This window comes from Trachemys scripta, chromosome 2, assembly GCF_013100865.1.
Source record: "Trachemys scripta elegans isolate TJP31775 chromosome 2, CAS_Tse_1.0, whole genome shotgun sequence".
Lineage (NCBI taxonomy): Eukaryota > Metazoa > Chordata > Testudines > Emydidae > Trachemys > Trachemys scripta.
The window spans coordinates 11,415,769-11,434,958 of NC_048299.1; the positions used below are offsets into that span (position 1 = coordinate 11,415,769).

At 47.9% G+C, this 19,190-nt stretch overlaps 1 protein-coding gene across 1 annotated transcript in view; it reads left to right on the forward strand.

Moving 5' to 3' along the window:
- The window catches only part of VILL (villin like), a 53,164-nt gene that overhangs the window by 19,340 nt on the left and 14,634 nt on the right, over positions 1-19,190 (forward strand). The window contains exons 4-13 of the mRNA XM_034759901.1: positions 3,438-3,634; positions 6,791-6,899; positions 9,112-9,222; positions 11,017-11,216; positions 11,335-11,413; positions 13,243-13,341; positions 14,251-14,404; positions 16,169-16,269; positions 16,782-16,919; positions 18,463-18,621. Coding sequence (XP_034615792.1) covers positions 3,438-3,634; positions 6,791-6,899; positions 9,112-9,222; positions 11,017-11,216; positions 11,335-11,413; positions 13,243-13,341; positions 14,251-14,404; positions 16,169-16,269; positions 16,782-16,919; positions 18,463-18,621 — 1,347 coding nt within the window. The remainder of the gene's footprint in view (positions 1-3,437; positions 3,635-6,790; positions 6,900-9,111; positions 9,223-11,016; positions 11,217-11,334; positions 11,414-13,242; positions 13,342-14,250; positions 14,405-16,168; positions 16,270-16,781; positions 16,920-18,462; positions 18,622-19,190) is intronic.

Below are 19,190 nucleotides of genomic sequence, written 5' to 3' on the forward strand. Positions count from 1 at the left end.
TGGACGGGGGGGGGTCAGAAGAGCTCAGGAGTTCACTCAGAACTTGAGCCAGGCTCACTTGCGATTTGACCCAGGCTACCCCAACGGCTGAGGCACGTCTGAGAACCGAGGCTGAGCAGCTGGCTTGCAGCAGCAGAAGTGGCGTGCGTTCCCAGGGTGATTTTCCAGGAGAATGTGCTGTATTGGGGCTTCTTTAATATCTCCCCAACTCTTCTTCATTTGCATAGGTCATTCCAGGTTCAGAGCATAGGCGCTGGAACTAGGGGAGCTGGGGGTACTGCTGCACTCCCTGTCTTGAAGTGGTTTCCATCATACACAGGCTTTACAATTTGGTTCAATTCTCTCAGCACCCTCCTCTCTACACATTGTTCTAGCGCCCCTGGTTCAGAGGCCTGCTTGGGTTCACTTTTCCATTTGGCAGCTGTTCGGAGCAGTGCTCCCGAGCGACCATTGCAAAGGGCCGAAAGCATCTTCGATGGGCTTATCACACTTCCTAAAGCGGGTGGGTGGGGGTGTAAATTCTCCCCTTCCTCCATAGCCCCTGCAGCTCAGGTCTTCCACCCTCCAGACTGGGGAATTGCTGGTAGACCCGCATGGTCAGTGGGACATAGACCCACCCCTTCTCGGCCAAGTCCTGCCCACATTGCACTGGTATATGGGGTGCTCAGGCAGAGCCGTGTTACCCCCAAATCCTGCCCTGCCTTCCTTATGGAGGGGAAGCAGAATTATTCCTTTGGTTTATACAGGGCTGGAGGTGGACTCAAATGGGTCTCTTCTTCCCACCCATCAGGTTGATGCAGCTGCCCATGGACTAAGCCAGGGTTTATTCAGGGGAGGAGTGTTTGTCACTCCAGCATTAGAAGAATCGGCTTGTTCATGCTGGGACATGCTTCACTTTCCAGGCCAGGCATTGCCTGAATACAGCCTGCCTGCTGCTCAGTGACTCATAGGGTGGCACCCTTGGGATCTTTAACAAAAGGGAAGGCCCGCCGTGCCCTGCAGCTAGTCATATTTCTCAAGCAGATGCTTTATGAAAGCAAACAGCAAGGTTGGCTGAGTCTCGGGCACAGCTGTGTGTGCTCGGAAATGAAAGCCCCCAGCTGCCATTGACTTGAATGGAAATTCTGTGTGAGGAGGTGATGACAGAACTTAACCCTTAGACAGGGCGAGGGAGGAAAGGTGGGGTTGTGCTGAAGAGTTTGTCTACACTGCAGTGAGACACTCATGGCTGGCCCATGCCAGGTGATTCAGGCTAAGGGGCTGTTTAATGATATAGACGTTTGGGACCCTCTTCCCTTGCAGGGTCCTAGAGCCGAGGCTCCAGCATAGGCCCGAATGTCTACACTGCAATTAAACAGCCCCTTAGCCTGAGCCCCACAAGCCCGAGTCAGCTGGCACAGGCCAGCCGCAGGTTTTTAATTGGAGTATAGACATACACACGGCCAGTAGACTAAGGGTATGTCTTCACTACCCGCCGGATCGGCGCGTAGCAATCGATCTATCGGGGATCGATTTATCACGTCTTGTCTAGACGCGATAAATGGATCCCCGAGCGCGCTCCCCGTTGACATATGGAGGTCGCGGACTGTTTAGGTACGGATTGTCTCTAGAGCAATGAGGCTCTGAGCTGCTTGCAGGATTGCACATTACATGGAGTGATTTCATTGCACATTAAGCAGCTATATCGAAAGAAATCAAGTTCTTCTCTGCTTGGGCTCTTAAACCGGTGCTCACCAACGTTATCTGAGTGCTTTCCACAGAACAAAACAGATGAACAGAATTTAGTCTCAAACCATTTTATAAAATGAGTCTCTATTAGTTTTCCTTCACAGTGGATGATGGAGTTTATCATTATAGTGATGAGAAATGCCCAGCACCATTCACAAAACACCTGCCTTCAGAGGGCTTGCCTTTTCTCTTTAGGCTATTTGGCTTCACACAAGAGGAATCACAATGGGAGGTGTATGGACCTCAAACGCACATGGAGCTAGACCTGTGTTTGAGAGTCAGCAGGGTTTCACACACCATTTGTCGTCACTTTGTATTCATTGTGTGTATTCTCGGCCTTTTGGCTGAGGGGTGAAAACATTGTGTGTATAGAAGCATAGAAGATTAGGGTTGGACCTCCCCCACTGCAACTTCAGACCATTGCTCCTTGTTCGGTCATCTGCCACCACTGAGCACAGCCGAGCTCCATCCTCTTTGGAACCCCCCTTCAGGTAGTTGAAGGCTGCTATCAAATCCCCCCTCACTCTTCTCTTCTGCAGAGACATCGAGCCCTATGATCTATATTGTGTACAAAAAATTGCATTCAGTGAATGTTATTTAGGCTGCAAAATCAATCACTCAAAAAATTAGGGGGGAAATGCCAGATTTACAGATGCCCTTGTAATGGTCAGTCTGTCACCTTGTACTCGATGAGCTGGGGATCCTGTGGGAAAAACAGTGTGTGATCGTGTAATTGTAGACTGTATCCTCACAATGCGTGTGAGCGTTTTGTGCAGGGTTCTGACCGCATGTAGGAACATTCATTAAATGACCAATAGAACACTCACCAAACATGAGAGTAAGGGCAGCTCGCTTGTAGTGGCACTCAGGCCCTGATCTGGGAAAGGATGGGTCTAGTGGTTAGTTAGGGTGACCAGACAGCAAATGAGAAAAACCGGGACGGGGGTGGGGGGTAATAGGCGCCTATATAAGAAAAAGCCCCCAAAATCGGGACTGTCCCTATAAAATCGGGACATCTGGTCACCCTATGGTTAGTGTTAGTCTGGGGCATGGGAAGCCTGGGATCAAGGCGTTGTTCTGCCACAGGTTTCCTGTGTGAATGTAGGCAAGTCGCTTAGTCTGTGCCTCCATGAACTGGGGGTAATAGCACCTCCCTACCTAGCAGGAGTGTTGAGAACAAATAGAGTGAAGATTTTGAGGCGCTGTGTTACTATGGTAATGGGGCCATATATGTACCTGAGACATAACAAGTAAGCACTTGCTAAAAAGGTAGGCATGTGTTTAAGTGCTTTCCTGAATCAGGGCCTCCCGGCGTTCTTTATGGCTCAAATCCTGCTCCCATTGAAATCACTGGCAAAATTCCCAGGAGCTTCCGTGGTGCAGGGCTTGGCCCTAGAAGGACAGCTTGACCTCAGGTAGGTTTTTGCATGCAGAATATTAAGGGTAAATCCTGTTTCCCTTGCTCAGGGGAACGTTCACTGCCTGCAGGGGAGTTTTGCCTGAGTAATGGCTCCGCGAGCCGGCTCTCTAGTTTATACCAGTTCTCCTCTGCCAGAGGTATTATTCACAAGATGCCAATCACGCTTTCAAGCTGGCCTGGTTCCTGGATTGCAGGTCTAAGCAGATCTGCATGGTTCCACTGTGTGAACCCTCCCAGTGCAACGACTCTCACCCTGACCTCCTCTTTATGCCGCTTTTGTCTTTCCAAGAACAAGAAGACCTCAAATGGCTTCATCACGGACCTACACTACTGGATCGGGAAGGACTCAACTCAGGATGAACAGGGCGCTGCAGCCTTCTACGTCACGCAGATGGATGACATGCTTGGGGGAAGCCCAGTGCAACATCGAGAAGTGGAGGGACATGAGTCCGAGGCCTTCAAAAGCTACTTCAAAAGTGGCATTATGTGAGTGGAAATAAATGGCGCCTGCCCAGCTGGCCCAAGCACTCAGACTAGGCTGTAGGTCTGGTCAAAAACATTCTTATTTTTTAAATTTTCCCTGTTTTTTCCCCAAATTTTCAAAAAAATTCATTACAATTTTAAAATCTGAAAATTGTTGACCAGCCTCATAGTTGGTCAAAATCAGGGGAAATTTTCATAAACTCCTTCCTCAAATTTTTCTCCCCAATTTTTTTATTTTGGAATGGGAAACATTGCACCCATCTCTACTAAATCCTTTGAATCTTTACTGTACATGCAGGGTAAAAATTGGATGGGCCAAAACCTCCTCTTCATTAAACCCCACACAGGCCTGAGTCTCATTTCAGGCAACCAGGACACATCGTTAGGACCTTCATAAAACAAACTCTGCACAGGACATGATTCTAATCTCACATTGGCAGTAATCAGGAGTAACTCCATTGGAGTCACTCTATTTTAGGCTCTTATGTGACCTCCATTACCAGAGTATATGAATGCTTTACAATCTCTAATGTATTTAGACCACTGGACCAGCCTTTCTCTCCGGGACTGCCTCATATCTTGTGTAGTTATTCATACCTGTGCAAAGCTGGGCTAAAATGCTATGAAATCTGAATTCACCCTCACATTGCTGATAGCATTTTGCACCCATTTTATTAACCATTATTAAATTTGTGGACCAAGTTGAAATATTATGTTACTGGTGTGTTACCAACTGGGCTAGAACTATTATAAAACCCCAAAGCTACATCTTTTCTTTCCAACGCAGGCATGCACATTGCTAAAACTTAGTGCAAGGCCTGATACATGCATGTGAGGTGTGCGATTGTGCAAAATGCATGGTGATCACGAGAGGATGCCACCCATCCTCTCTTTGCTGGTGCACCCCACAAGCCAGGAAAACAGCTCAGGAATTGGGATGCGTCTGTGTCTTCATCATAAAGTTGTGTTGGAAGGAACTAATGACATCATGCCTTGTGACAAAGGTGTGGGGCAAGGGTACCCCAGTGTCACGAGGCACCTCACTACCACCTGCCCTTAGCACGAAGCGGGGAGCATGGATCAGCGTTCAAGTCACACTCCCCACGGTACCTGGCCTGAGCCAGGGAAGCTAATGGTTCAACCAGCGGACCAAATTCGGTGATGAATCCTGAGGCACGTTGCGCATACACTAAGAAGAAGAAACGAGAAGCAGTCAACAAAATAAGAACGGCCGTACTGGGTCAGACCAATGGTCCACCTAGCCCAGTATCCGGTCTTCTGACAGTGGCCAATGCCAGGTGCTTCAAAGAGAATGAACAGAACAAGGCAGTTATCAAGTGATCCATCGTCTGTCGTCCAGTCCCAGCATCCAGCAGTTGCTGTGTATTAGCAACCTGAATCCACTAGTTCCTGGCAACACCAGACTTCACTCCAGGCCCCTCTCTCTCAGTACCGGTTAGCAGTAGGCACATACCAACCTCCAAGTCATCTGACCATCCTGCTGGAGTGCTCAGCCTCTGTTCCATGGAGCACTCATACAAGTCTCAGATTTGCTACTCCCAAAGGAATAGTACACATAAGAACATAAGAATGGCCCTACTGGGTTAGACCAAAGGTCCATCTAGCCCAGTATCCTGTCTCCTGCAGTGGCCAGTGCCAGGTGCCCCAGAGGAATGAACAGAACAGATAATCATCAAGTGATCCATCCCGTCGCCCATTCCCAGCTTCTGGCAAACAGAGGCCAGGGACACCATCCCTGCCCAGCTTGCAAGATTCAACTCAACATCACCATTTACTTAACACACAGCTCTCTATATATTGATAAACTTTTCAAAGAACAGAGATTCAAGTGGGAGAAAGTAAGAATATTGGAAACAAATGATTGCCTAGAAAAAAATCATAACACGCTTTCCAGAGCCTAAAGTTAACTTAACAGACATTCCCTGTCTCCTACAGGGTAGCTTCCCCTAATTCCTTTCCCCAGCATTTTCAACCAGTTTTACTGAGGTGCTGCTTTCTCATAAGATCAAGTTTGCTGATGGCTTGTCGTCACAGTTTGAAGGAATAACTGGGGAGGGAGGGTTCATCTGCATCCCCAGATCGAGTTTCAAAAGTTCATTGTCTTTCTTCAAAACAGGATAAACCCTGGCTGGGTTTGTTTTTTCCTGCAACCTCCGTAAACTATTGATTAGAATTTTGCTCAGACTGTAAATGGATGTGAACTGGACAATATTTAATTTACATGTAAACAGACAGAGAAACATTTCTTGCCTGCAAAAAACCACAACTGCTTTTCACCTTTCTGGTGACCAGTCCCTTTGTCACAGACTTTAAGTACATAATTGTCAGTATATATACATAACTGCTTACCCAACATCCATACGTACACCTCACAATGGTTATGACGACCAGTGTGACACAGGGTTTAATTGGAAACCTTACATGACATTCTTCTAGTGCACCCAGGGGATCCTTGTACCTTATATACCCTTGGCATTCAGTGGTTCTTGGGTCACAGTAGGACCTGCAGTCAAACATTGTGATCCACATGTCCCACAGCACAAGCACAAATAGCTTACGTCGGAGAGGAGGGTGGCATCCTGAGTCCTTGCAGAATGTTGTTTTAATTAGGGGGGGGTCAAAATTTTTCCATCAAAACTGTTTTTCGATGGAAAATTAGATTTTTCAATACAATGGTTTCTATTTTCAAAAAGAGTCTGGGGAAAAATTTGCTTTTTCATCAAAAAACGGTGCACCTGGGAACTGAAATATTTCAATTCCGAAATGCCTCTGCAGTGCCTATGGGAGAGACACTTCAAGTGATCACAATTCCATTCTCCTCTATGGGCCAGGTTCGCCATATAGACTCCACCTCCCATGATGCACCACAGCCACGTGAGGCTTATGATGCAAGAGGGAAAATCATGGTGCATCATGGGAGATGTAACCTGACCAGAGAACCTGACCTATCGAGGAGACTGGGAGCACGAGGAGCACAAACTACAACTCCCCTGAGGCACTGTGGCAGCATTTTCAAAAACTAACTTCTGGATATTTCAGATTTTGATTTTTTTTGCCAAAAACTTGACATTTTCCTGGGAAAACCCTCATTTTCTTACCTGCTCTAATTTTAACCCTCGATTCCCTGTTACGCAACAGCTACAAGAAGGGAGGCGTCGCTTCAGGATTCAAACACGTGGAGACCAATATGTACAACATCAGACGCCTCCTTCATGTCAAGGGGAAGAAGCATGTGTCAGCCACAGAGGTAAGGGCAGAAGCGCTTGATTCGTATTAGTCACTCATGGTGAATGTCATAGGAGCAATGCTGTCGGTTAATGGTCTGGCATACCATATGGCTTTCCAGTGCGAGAAAATCTGGGTTAGATTCTGACCTCTCTTCGGTTTTATACCCATGTAACTCAATAGGACCAAATCCTCAACTGGTGTAAATCACCTTGATTCCAATGAAGCCAATGGTGCTGCATCAGTTTGAACCAGCTGACCATAGATGTCAGTGGACTTACGCCTTACACCGGTGTGAGATGCAAATCAAGCCCTCTGAGCAATGGCTGCAAACACAGAGCCTGATTCTCGTCGTCTTTACACCAGTGTCACTCAGTGTTGAAGACAATGGAGTGACACTGGTATAAGTGGAAGCCGAATCAGATTTGCAATCCTTCTAGCTGAAGTCATGGATTTCTTACACAACTAAAACGGAGCCAACTATGAACTTGATCTTGTAGCAGCCTTGTCATCTGAAGCTGGAGGAAAAAATGGTTCCGGTTTTTATATGCATTTCTCTAGGGCCTGCTGCAGGTGGTTGTAATAATAATTATTACATATGATTATATCGTGTATCATTATGTATGATTAACATATTATTCAATAATATTATTGTATTTTTAAGACCGCATTGGATTGCCAAGACATGCACATGTCTAAGCTGACTCACCGCACCGCTGCATTGCTGTAACCCTGGCTGTCCCTTCCCTCCCCCACTCAGCGCTAATATTAGGCCCCGATCCTTCAGAGACTTGCACACAGGCTTACCCTTATGCTGTGCTAGGAGTCTCATTGGCTCCATCAGTGCCAACTCACACAGTACACGCAGAGCTTCTGACGCTGCTTTATGCAGGATCGAGACCTTGGCTTGCATATGTGGTACCCTTAAATAGATGAGCCTCCCAGACGGGGGGCCTAGGGGAGGGGCGCGATAGAAGCCCCCTGCTCTGTTATACAGAAGCACCTGGGACTGTAGCACTGAATATAAAGCACCAGCATTATTACTCATCACCACTGTAAGCTCCTTGGTGCAGGGACTGTGCTCTTTCTCTTAGTCCTGAAACTTTTCCATGTGGGGGGGGGGGAATCCATTTTCCGATCAACTCTGCTCAACTGATTGTTCATCACAGTTTGAAAATCCCTGCCTACCAGAATAAACAACGTTCAATAACTTACAGTGGGTTTTGCTACCCTAGAGAGAGAGAGAGAGAGAGAGAGAGAGAGAAGCTGGATATGAGCTTGACAATGTGCCCTTGTTGCCAAGAAGGCGAATGGCATATTGGGCTGCATTAGTAGGAGCATTGCCAGCAGATCGAGGGAAATGATTATTCCCCTCTATTCGGCACTGGTGAGGCCACATCTGGAGTATCGCGGACAAGTTGGAGAGAGTCCAGTGGAAAGCAACAAAAATGATTAGGGGGCTGGGGCACATGCCTTATGAGGAGAGGCTGAGGGAACTGGGCTTATTTAGTCTGCAGAAGAGAAGAGTTGAGGGGGAGGGGGATTTGATAGCAGCCTTCAACTACCTGAAGGGGGGTTTCAAAGAGGATGGAGCTAGGCTGTTCTCAGTCGTGGCAGATGACAGAACAAGGAGCAATGGTCTCAAGTTGCAGTAGGGAGGTCTAGGTTGGATATTAGGAAAAACTATTTCATTAGGAGGGTAGCGAAGCACTGGAATGGGTTACCTGGAGAGGTGGTGAAATCTCCATCCTTAGAGGTTTTTAAGGCCCAGCTAGACAAAGCCCTGGCTGGGATGATTTAGTTGGGGTTGGTCCTGCTTTGAGCAGGGGGTTGGACTAGATGACCTCCGGAGGTCTCTTCCAACCCTGATAGTCTATGATTCTAAGCTGTTGGCCGGTAGGCCCAGCCAATCATTTATTCCTATGCAGTGTCCTGCACAGAGGTTATTGCTGTTACCAGAAAACTAGAAGTTTTAAAAGAAGAACAAGGAGATCTGCACATGGGCGTGCGCACACATATTCTTCCTTGAATTTTAAAAAATGCCTGGTGTTCCTCTCCCTTCAAGCAGGATAATAAATGATAAATCCCTGATCGTGTTATGAATAGTTTAATGATTTTGCAGAGAACAATAAGCATGTTGTTAATATCAGAGTATAGTTCCTTCCCCAGAAGCCAGTTTTCCTTGACGATCACTGTTCCCCAGTAACACGCTCGGTTTCGTTATCTCGTGACAGGTGGAGCTTTCATGGGACAGCTTCAATAAGGGGGATGTGTTTCTGTTGGACCTGGGGAAAGTGCTGATCCAGTGGAATGGTCCCGACTGCAACATTGCGGAGAAATCCAGGGTCAGTGCGGAAAACGCCATTGGATTTATTTGGGGCATTTTGAAAGCCTGAAAAATGAAGAGAAATATGACCACTGATGATTGCAAAATAGCAGCCTCCCCGGCACAAAACGAGTGATACACTGATGAGTAGTTAAAACCCTATCAGAGGGCTATAGTCCCATCAACGGCTGCTACAGGAGAGGAAGAATCGTGTTGCAGTTATGGCATGGGACAGGTTCAGGGGATGTAGGTTCAGTTCCTGGCTCTGCTGTAGATTCTCTGTGTGGCCTTGAGCAACTCACTTAGCCTCTCTAGACATCATTTAGGTCTATGTGACCTAGTGCTTAAAAAGTCAGGAACTTTATGTACACTAGAGTTCTCAGGGGTGGGGAAATTTGTTTTAAAAGAAGGTAGTGTGGACTAGTGCAAAGTGACAGAAGAAAAAGTAGCAGAAGAAAAGCAGAAGTAGAAATAAGAATACCAAGCTCTTATGTATCAGCTTTCCTCCATAGATCTCAAAATATTTTACAACGGTATCATTATCGCCATTTTACAGATGGGGAAACTGAGGCACAGAGGGTGATGTGACATGGCCATGATTATCTTGCAGGACCATGGTAGTGTTAGGGAGGATTAGGTTCTATTCCTGAGTTCCCGTCCAGCGTCCTGTCCCACTGGACCACACACTGCCTCTCTGTGGTTGTCAATGCAATGGAAGGCCATCAAAAACCAGGAGGCAATTATGAACCAGGTTCTGAGGACATAGGGGAGATACCTGAGGTTGTGGGTGAAATCATGGCACCCCTTTATATGTATGAAAAGGCAGGCAGCATCTTTCTGCATGTTGTGGCACCCTGAGAGCTGGGCCTTGGGGTAGGGTTACCATATTTGAACATTCAAAAAAGAGGACATTCCACGGGGGTCCCTGGCCCCACCCTAACTCCACCCCTTCCCCGCCCCCCATTCCAACCCCTTCCCCAAATCCCCGCTCCAGCCCTGCCTCCTCCCCCAAGCGCACCGCGTTCCCCTTCCTCCCCCCCCGCCCCAGCCGTGCAAAACAGCTGTTTTGCGGCGCATGCACTGGGAGCTAGGGGGGAAAAGCGGGCGCTCTGTCGAATGATCAACTCTTCTTTGGGGAAAAATAATAATGGCAAAATCCTGGATGTTTAGGTATTTAAAAATTCCTCCCAGATGGCGATTTAAGAACCAAAAAGCCGGACGTGTCCGGGAAAATACAGACGTATGGTAACCCTACCTTGGGGACACCATGGAGAAGGTAGCAGCATGGTCAGGGTAAGGCGAGCAGCTGATGCTTTCAGCAGAGGTGGAGAGGAGGCAGGTTCCCCAAGGAGCAATGGGGCAGAAGGGGCTGCAGGGCAGATTTCCAGGCATGAGAAACGTGGCAGCAGGAGGAGGGTTTGCAGTGAGAGGTGATGTCCAGATTTCCTTGGATGCTAGAATTCCAAGGCTGCTTGAAAACGTTCTGTCTAAACTGTTTTTCAATGGAAAATTGGGTTTTCAACTCAATAGCTTTTTTCACCAAAAAATGTCTTTCTACAGAGAATGTAAAGATTTGGTTAAAAACCAAAACGTTTCCATTTGGAAACGCTGCCGTGGTGCATCATGGGAGTTATCGTTTGGGTGCCTCGTGCCCCCATTCTCCTTTGTGGTTGCCCAGCCAGACTGCATTGACCAAGATAATAAATTGGACTGAAATGTCCTGTGTGAGCATTGAAAGTCAGTCTTGACCCGGCACCTACAGAGGTGAAAGGCGAGTCCTTTCATTGGCTAAATCAGGACCTCTCTCTTACAGGGACTGGCTCTGGCTCGTAGCATCAGGGATGATGAGAGAGGCGGCCGTGCCCAGATTGGCATAATTGACAATGAGAAGGACTCGCCGGACCTCATGCAGATCATGAAAACAGTGCTCGGGGAGAGACGTGGGGCGCTCGGGACCGCCACGCCTGATGAGAAAGCCGATGAGCTGCAGAAAGCAAACGTCCGGCTCTACCAGTAAGTCTGGGCTAGGCCTCCAAACCCAAGCCCTGGGAATGAGTGAGTGTCCCCCAAGAGGAGAGTCCCTTCTCCCGCAGCCCTCTGTGAATCTTTCTCTGCCCATTGCCTCCTCTAGTGTCTACGAAAAGGACGACAACTTGGTGGTGCAGGAGATAGCCACCCGGCCCCTCACACAAGATCTCCTCCAGCACGAGGTAAGGTGCGGGGAAATAAGGGGGGGGATGCTAAGGTTGTAAGCTCTTTGTGATGAGAACTGTCACTTCTTGTCCCCTGCCTGCACAGCACCTGCATAGTGGTACCTGGGTCCTTGCCTGAAGCCTGTAAGTGAAATGATCAAACAAATAATAACGAAGGCGGAGTATGGCAGTTAGGTGCCTAACTACCTTGGAGGCTCTTGGGCCTTAGAGACCTTCCGTATCTCAAACTATCAGGAACCACCGGCTGTCTGAGGTCTGCTTTTGGTGGTTGATGGGTGAAGGTGGATTGAAGCCGCTATGAGAGATGGTGACCTGCCCGCCCTCACCACCCATGGACATGTGACCTTGGCAGTCACTAAAGGAACAGTCAAGTATCTCAAGGCACTGTCAGAACAGAGATGGTTAATAGTTCATGTTCGTATACATGAGGGAGGATCTGGCTAAAATATGATAGTGAATTTGTCCCCTCTAATTTCTTCAAACAAACCAGCCCGCAAGATCGGGGGGTTACCATGAGGGAAACCAATATGTCTGTCAGCTGCCACCAACCCCTCTGACTAACCAGGGTTCGCGCCTCCCTCCCTCCCTCTGTTTCTTGCAGTAGAAGCGTAAGGTGTTATCGAGGGTGGATTAATGTATATGTCACCTCTGAGTAGAAATGATAAATAGTGCTTAATTTGTAATGAAAGAGGTGCCGGGGCTCAAGCAATTTTTTTACTTTCATAACTGATGCAGCAGGCCCAGAGGTGCCGGGGCTACGAACTGCCAGGCCCAGAGGTGCCGGGGCTACGAACTGCCAGGCCCAGAGGTGCCGGGGCTACAAACTGCCAAGCCTAGAGGTGCCAGGGCTCAGCCCTGACAAGCCCTGGCACAAATTAAGCACTGATGAAAAGGTTCTGCGTTCTTCTGGGTTGTTTCTCTTTTCCTTCAAAAACAAGCAGCTCAGTTCTCCGTCACTGTTACCTGGTAGGGTGCCAGGATGCAGTTAAACTGTCAGGGATTTGAGGCAGAGTCACATGGCCTAGTTCTGATCTGGCATCAGGGCCAGCTCCAGCTTTTTTGCCGCCCCAAGCAGAGAAGAAGAAAAAAAAGATAAAGCCAAGATCGGCGGCACTTTGGCAGCAGCTCTACCGCGCCGCTTCATTCTTCGGCGGCAATTCGGCAGCCGGTCCTTCCCTCCGAGAGGGAGTGAGGGACTCGCTGCTGAATTGCCGCCGAAGACCCTGACGTGCTGCCCCAAGCATCTGCTTCCTGTGCTGGTGCCCGGAGCCGGCCCTGTCTAGCACAGCCTAGTTCTGGTGTTGCACTGCTTTTACACCACTGTACTCCTCTGGCTTCAGGGAAGTCACTCCAGACCTACACTGGTGCAAGACAGGTCCAAGTCAGGCCTGGCTTCGTACTCCTCTAGCTCCCAGCAGGCACTCTACAAATCAATACCACTCATTAATCTAGCACAGTGGGCTGAAGGTTGAACTTTCAGGGCCAGCATTTCTAGTCTCTCTCCCCCCATGCTTTTGGGAACTGACGGATTGGTTGCTGCTGTGTGCAAAGGACTCATTGCTGGGTTTGGAACAAGTGTCAGATACTCCAAGGATCAATTTGAGCTGGGTCCAATGCAGAAAACATTGCATCCCTTTTCCAGGAATAGTGCAACTGCCTATACTAGGTCTTACGCGGCTGCTAGCAACCGTGCACCTGAACCACTGCTGGAAAAGGGGCACAACATTTTCTAGTCTAGACATGAGTGCAAGTGACACTTTGGATAAGGGGAGAAACCTGGCCCCAGCAGAATTTTTGATCTATCTATTTCCTTTGCTTCACTTCAGGACTGTCACATTTTAGACCAAGGTGGTTTTAAGATCTATGTTTGGAGAGGAAAAGACTCCAGCAAGGAGGAAAAGAGAGCTGCATTCAGCCGAGCTGTGGTGAGTCCTGTATTTAAAACAATCTGTTAGGGGAAGTAGCTAAGAGCTATCCTGGACGTTGCTGATCATTACAATGGAGCATTGATTGATGGGAGCTGGCCTGTTTTCTCGCATATTAACTGAAGACAATACAGTAATAATGGACTTAAACCAACATTGTCATGCTTGGATGAATTAAATGGGAGCTGTGGGGGATGAGGCCACTTATTTATGTGCCTAAGAGCCCAGTCCACGAAGAGTCTTTCCACTGACTTCAGTGGGTTTTAGAATAGGCCTTAAATGGGAATTTGTAGTTGACATTTTCAAAGTAGCCTACGGGGTTTAGGGCTTTGTCTTCACTGGGGAAGATGGTGTATTCATGAGTTCGCTGACTTGAAGTGAAATCCTACCGAAGACAAGGCAGTTTGTAGTTTTCACACAAGTTAGTACATGAGGAACTGCAGCACAGAGAGGCTAAGTGACTCACCCAAGGTCACACAGGAAATCCGTAGTAGGGCAAAGAATTGAACCTGGGTCTACCAAGCCCCAGGCTGACACCCAAACCACTGGATCATTCTTCCTCTCAACTCCTGGTGGCTCATCAGGAGTGCTATATATCTATGAAGCAGGGAGAAAGGGGGGCCATTCCTAACCAGACATGGGCCCATGCTGCCCTGGGCAGTCCTGGATATTGTATATCTCAGAGTTTGTGGGTGTCTAGATCTGGATTTTTGGTGCAGCCTTGTATTATAAAGGCCAGTTACAAAATTTAGGTCCAGCTCAGGGATTCACATTCCAAACCTCTTAAGGGTTTTGGGGGTATTTGGATCAGCGGGGTTGGTGTAGGTCCAGGCAACATTCAGGCCAGTTGTACTTCTGTACAGAGATTGGTATGTGCTAAGTGAAGTCCTTTTGGAATCCCCCCCACAGGGTTTTATCCAAGCCAAGGGTTATTCTGCTACCACCAACGTGGAAGTGGTGAATGACGGCGCAGAGTCGGCAATGTTTAAACAGCTCTTCAAGAGGTGGACAGAAAAGGAGGAAACTCAAGGGCTTGGCAAAGTCTACACAACTAGCAAGATTGGTGAGATCATCAAGAATGATGCTGATAAATTGGAGTGGGTTCAGAGAAGAGCCATAAGAATAATTAAAGGATTAGACAACATGCCTTATAGTTATAGACTCCTGGAGCTCAATTTATTTAGTTTAACAAAGAGAAAGTTAAGGGATGACTTTATTACAGCCAATAAGTACCTCCATGGGGAACAAATATTTGATAATGAGCTCATCAGTCTAGCAGAGAAAGGTCTACCATGATCCAACAGCTGGAAGTTGTAGCTAGAGAAATTCAGACTGGAAATAAGGCGTAAGTTTTTAACAGTGAGGGTAATTAACCATTGGAATAATTTACGTAGGGTCATGGTGGCTTCTCCATCACTGATCATTTTAGAATCAAGATTGGATGTTTTTGAAAGAGATGCTCTGGGAATTATTTGAGGGAAGGTCTCTGGCCTGCGTTAGAGAGGAGGCCAGACCAGATGATCACAATGGTCCCTTCTGGCCTTGGAATCTGTGAATCCTCCAAGCCAGCAGTGGCTGACATTTAGCGTGCTTTATTGTCATTGATTTTGAGTTCTGTCTGCTTTCCTTATGAAAAATGATGCCCAAAGAATATCTTGTACACTGATTGTTTCAAACTTCAGTACCTTTAAAGCCTGATTGCCCATTCTTCCATAACCACGTATCTTCCATCTTCTTTGGTAAAATAGAAAGGATTCAGCAATTTAGCAATAACAAAAATTGCTGATACTGTACGCTTACATAATAAAATGGCCAAACCGTCAGCCATGTCAAATGTAAACTGTGGCAATCAAGAAATCAGTTAGGAAACGAATCACAAATATTTACAAAAAAAAAAACCCTTTTAACTTCAGAAATCAGTAACTATGAATCTAATAAGCAGATTTTAGATGAAAATCTGCTTTCATTTATACTGGCATAAATCTATGACTCCACTGAAGTTAATGGGCTTGTTCTGGATTTACGCTAGTATAAGCGTGAGCAGAATTTGGCTCACTGGCTTTTGCTGAGGTGAATGTTATGGCGTATTGTTCCAAAAGGGAAAATGTTGAGCTGAGGGACAACAGACCTGGATGTTGACAGAAACGTGAAGTGAATATGCGTAGTTACATAGATATTGGATGTCTTCATCATTGTCCATCTCCCCTCCGCACCCCCCCTCCCCCCGTCATTACCTCCAGAAATTTAACCATTTTTCCTTTTGAAAATAACATTTAAAAGGAGGAAATATCATGAATTGTTTGTTTGGGAGGTGAATATAGGGTGACCAAATGTCCCAATTTTATAGGTACAGTCCCGATATTTGGGACTTTAATTTATATAGGTGCCTATTTCCCCCCACCCCCACCCCCTGTCCCAATTTTTCACAATTGCCGCCTGGTCACTCTAGGTGAATAATACTTTGAATGGAACTCATTGGAGCCAATCAGGGTGTACTTTTTGAATATACAATGTGATTGAGTAATTCTATTATTATTGGCCTCTTAGGAGGTCAACAATAGACCACCCAAGCTCCATTAACAATAGACATGTACTTTGAATCATAGACCCATAGGTTTAGAAGGGATCACAAGGGTCATCTAGTCTAACCCCTGTCAACATGCAGGATTTGTTGTCTACTTACTCATGATATGATGGTTTTCAGCTCATTACAAGCCAGGATTTTTCTCATGTATGTTATAATTGTGTGTAAATATGGGGCACTTTACAGTACTTAACCTGTATGTTCATACGGTTTGGTTAACATGTATTCTTCGTATGTGTACAGCCAAGGTGGAGCAAGTGAAATTCGATGTCTCTCAGTTACATGCCAGACCAGAGCTAGCTGCAGAACAGAGAATGGCAGATGACGCCTCCGGGAAAGTTGAGGTGAGCAATCACTTTCCAAATCACGTTTCTCTTACCTGGGTTGCAGTCCTTGGCATATTTCCAAGCCTCGGCCATTTTTACATACAGCTGCTGTGCAGATCTGCCCTAAGCCAGTGTGGCTGCAGCCAGAACGAACTCCCAGAATGCCGTGACTATTCAGAAGAGCTATTATAAATCCCCTCTCCCCCAGATATTCTTTGGGGGGAGGAGGGACATCTTCCCCTATGGTCTTTGCATCAGTGATGCAAAGGAGTCAGCAGGTTTGCTCGTCTAGCTAAGGTAAGGCACTGCGCATTGTTAGCAGCCAAGAACGCGCTGATAGAATGGGCTGAGGAAATCCGTGGACTCACGCAGCCAAAACTGGAGTAATCCAGCGGTGAAGTGAGCATTTGATATAAAGCCTACAGGCCTGAACTTCAGTGGGCCCCCGAAGAAGTGGCTTGGGTATATTTACACACGCTCACATTTGCACATGCAAAATCCACCTTTCTGACCCGGCGGTTTCTATGCAGGTGTGGAGGATTGAGGATCTGCACATGCAACCAGTGGATCCCAGGACTTACGGGCAGTTCTACGGAGGAGATTGTTACCTGGTCCTCTATACGTACCTGACCTCGGGCAGAACTCATTACATTATCTATATGTGGCAAGTAAGTAAAAGGCAAGCAGGAAAGGGCTGGATATAATTGACAGAAGCTCAGAACTGAAGAAAATACAAAAATAACCCAACCCCCAAACGCTCACTCGCTCTTTGGAAAGCCTAGCATCTTTGGCTCTGTCCTGCTCTTTAGAACCCCAGTTGAGCCAGTGGTGGGACCTTCTGCATCCTTCCACATGGAGGACTAGCATGTTTCACTGAAGCAGGGCCGGCTCCAGGCACCAGCCAAGCAAGCTGGTGCTTGGGGCGGCAGATTGTTCGAGGCGGCATTCCGTCCAATCCTAGGGTGGCACGGCCGCTTTTTTTTTTTATTGTTCCGCTCCAGCCGCCCTGTAGGGGGCATCAGCACAGAGGAGGGGAGTACCCTGCAGCAAGCCCAGTAGGGCAGCCCACGTCCTTCTCTCCCCACCGACCGGAATGGAGCCCTCGCGGCAGGCGGCGTGGCGGGAGGGGCCACGTGACAGCTCCCCGCTGTAGCCCTGGCCGCCCCCCATCTCTCTCTCTCCCGCCCGCCCCTTTCCCCTCCTCCCCCCGCTAGCCGGTCCCCCTGCACCCACGCTCCGGCGCACAGATCGCTGTTTTTTTGTTTGTTTTTCGCTTGGCGCGGCCAAAAAGCCAGAGCCGGCCCTGCACTGAAGGGTCTGATCGAATCAGGCTGCGAGTGGCAGCACTGGCTTCTACTGCAGTTCCTCAGAATGCGAGCCCAGTGGAGGCTGTCTGAAAGGAAGCCATAAACACACTGCTGCCCTGAGACAATCCAAGGCTGCTGAAAAGCATGGTAGAGCTTGGAAAGGGGTGGGGCACGCTACCCTTTGGAGGTATAGCATTCGCCACCATGCTGTCCATCAGGAAATGTTCTGTACTGTCCCAGGCCTGAGAGGACTACAGATGTTTTCCTCTGGCAGATGGGACAGAGGGTTTCACTTGAATGACCTCCATTTTGTCAAAGCAACAGCAAGGATTGGCCCAAAAGAATTACCATTCCTCAACGCGCGCACACTTTTCATAAATCCGGTGGACCTCGCACCTTGTGTGACTCTTTGCTTGTGCGCCAAGTGAATGCAGAGCGTGTGGCCGGCTGCCACGCTCCACCCCAGAAATGGCTGCAGGCACCCTCGCTTTGCAGAGGGGTACATGATACAAGATGCAAGGAAGCGGAGACTCAGGCCTGTGGTTTTTCTCCACTGCCATAACCCGCAGTGGCAGTGTTGCTGACTCTCGTGATTTGATAGCGAATCTTGCAATACTTCATGATGTTCTTCCCAGCCCCAGGGCGTGAGTCACGGGAACGGGAATCTCGGCTTTCACTTTTTTAAAAAATATTTTCTATCCCTCATGAAAACATGAACCCTAAAGGCTCCAAGACCAAAAACCAAATCAAAAGAATTCCACATGGATTATTTTTAAAATCTCATGTCTTGTTGGGGTCCTGCCTCATTATGTTTGAGTGCCTGGGGCTGTTTGTAACCATGAAACATTCCATGCGCTTAGCATCTCCTGACCGACGATACCAGGTATCTCTCCTTCGATCCTAGGGCCGCCATGCGTCCGTGGATGAAATCACTGCCTGCGCATTCAACGCCGTGGAGCTGGACAAAAAATACGGGAACGAGCCGGTGCAGGTTCGAGTGACGATGGGCAGGGAACCTCAGCACTTCCTTGCCATCTTTAAGGGCAGCCTGATTATTTATGAGGTAATAACGACTTTGACTCCAGAACGCTGATGCCCCTAGGTGGGTGGTCGGTGATGAGGGTCACACCTGGGATCTCTGGACCTTAGTGTACGAGCCCCTGCTGCCGGAACTGAAAGACACCCCTCCGTTAGCCAAACCTGCAACCAGCTGATCGATTTCTAACTGGCCTAGCCGTCACTAAGAGAGGGACCGAGCACCACGCCGCGTAGGCAGAGCTTACACCAGGAAGGAAGAGGAACTGTTTAGGATGGTAGATGGGGGCATCCCCAGGAGGAATGGGACTGTTTAGACTGAAATAGCCTGACAGGTCTCTTGGAAGACTATGACACAGCCCAAACAGAAGTGCTGGAAATCCATACTTCTGTCGTAGGAACTTATTCAGCCCCTGTTGAGATAATATCTGAGCCCTGCTCAGTTGTTAATGGATTTAACCTCTCAACCTCCCTGTGAGGAGGAGGGCAGGGCTATTATCCTCATTTTGCAGAGAGGCTAAGTGACTTGCCCAAGGTCACAAGCAGGAAGTCTGTGACAGCACAGGGAACTGAAAAACCGCTGGGCATGCTTCCCCT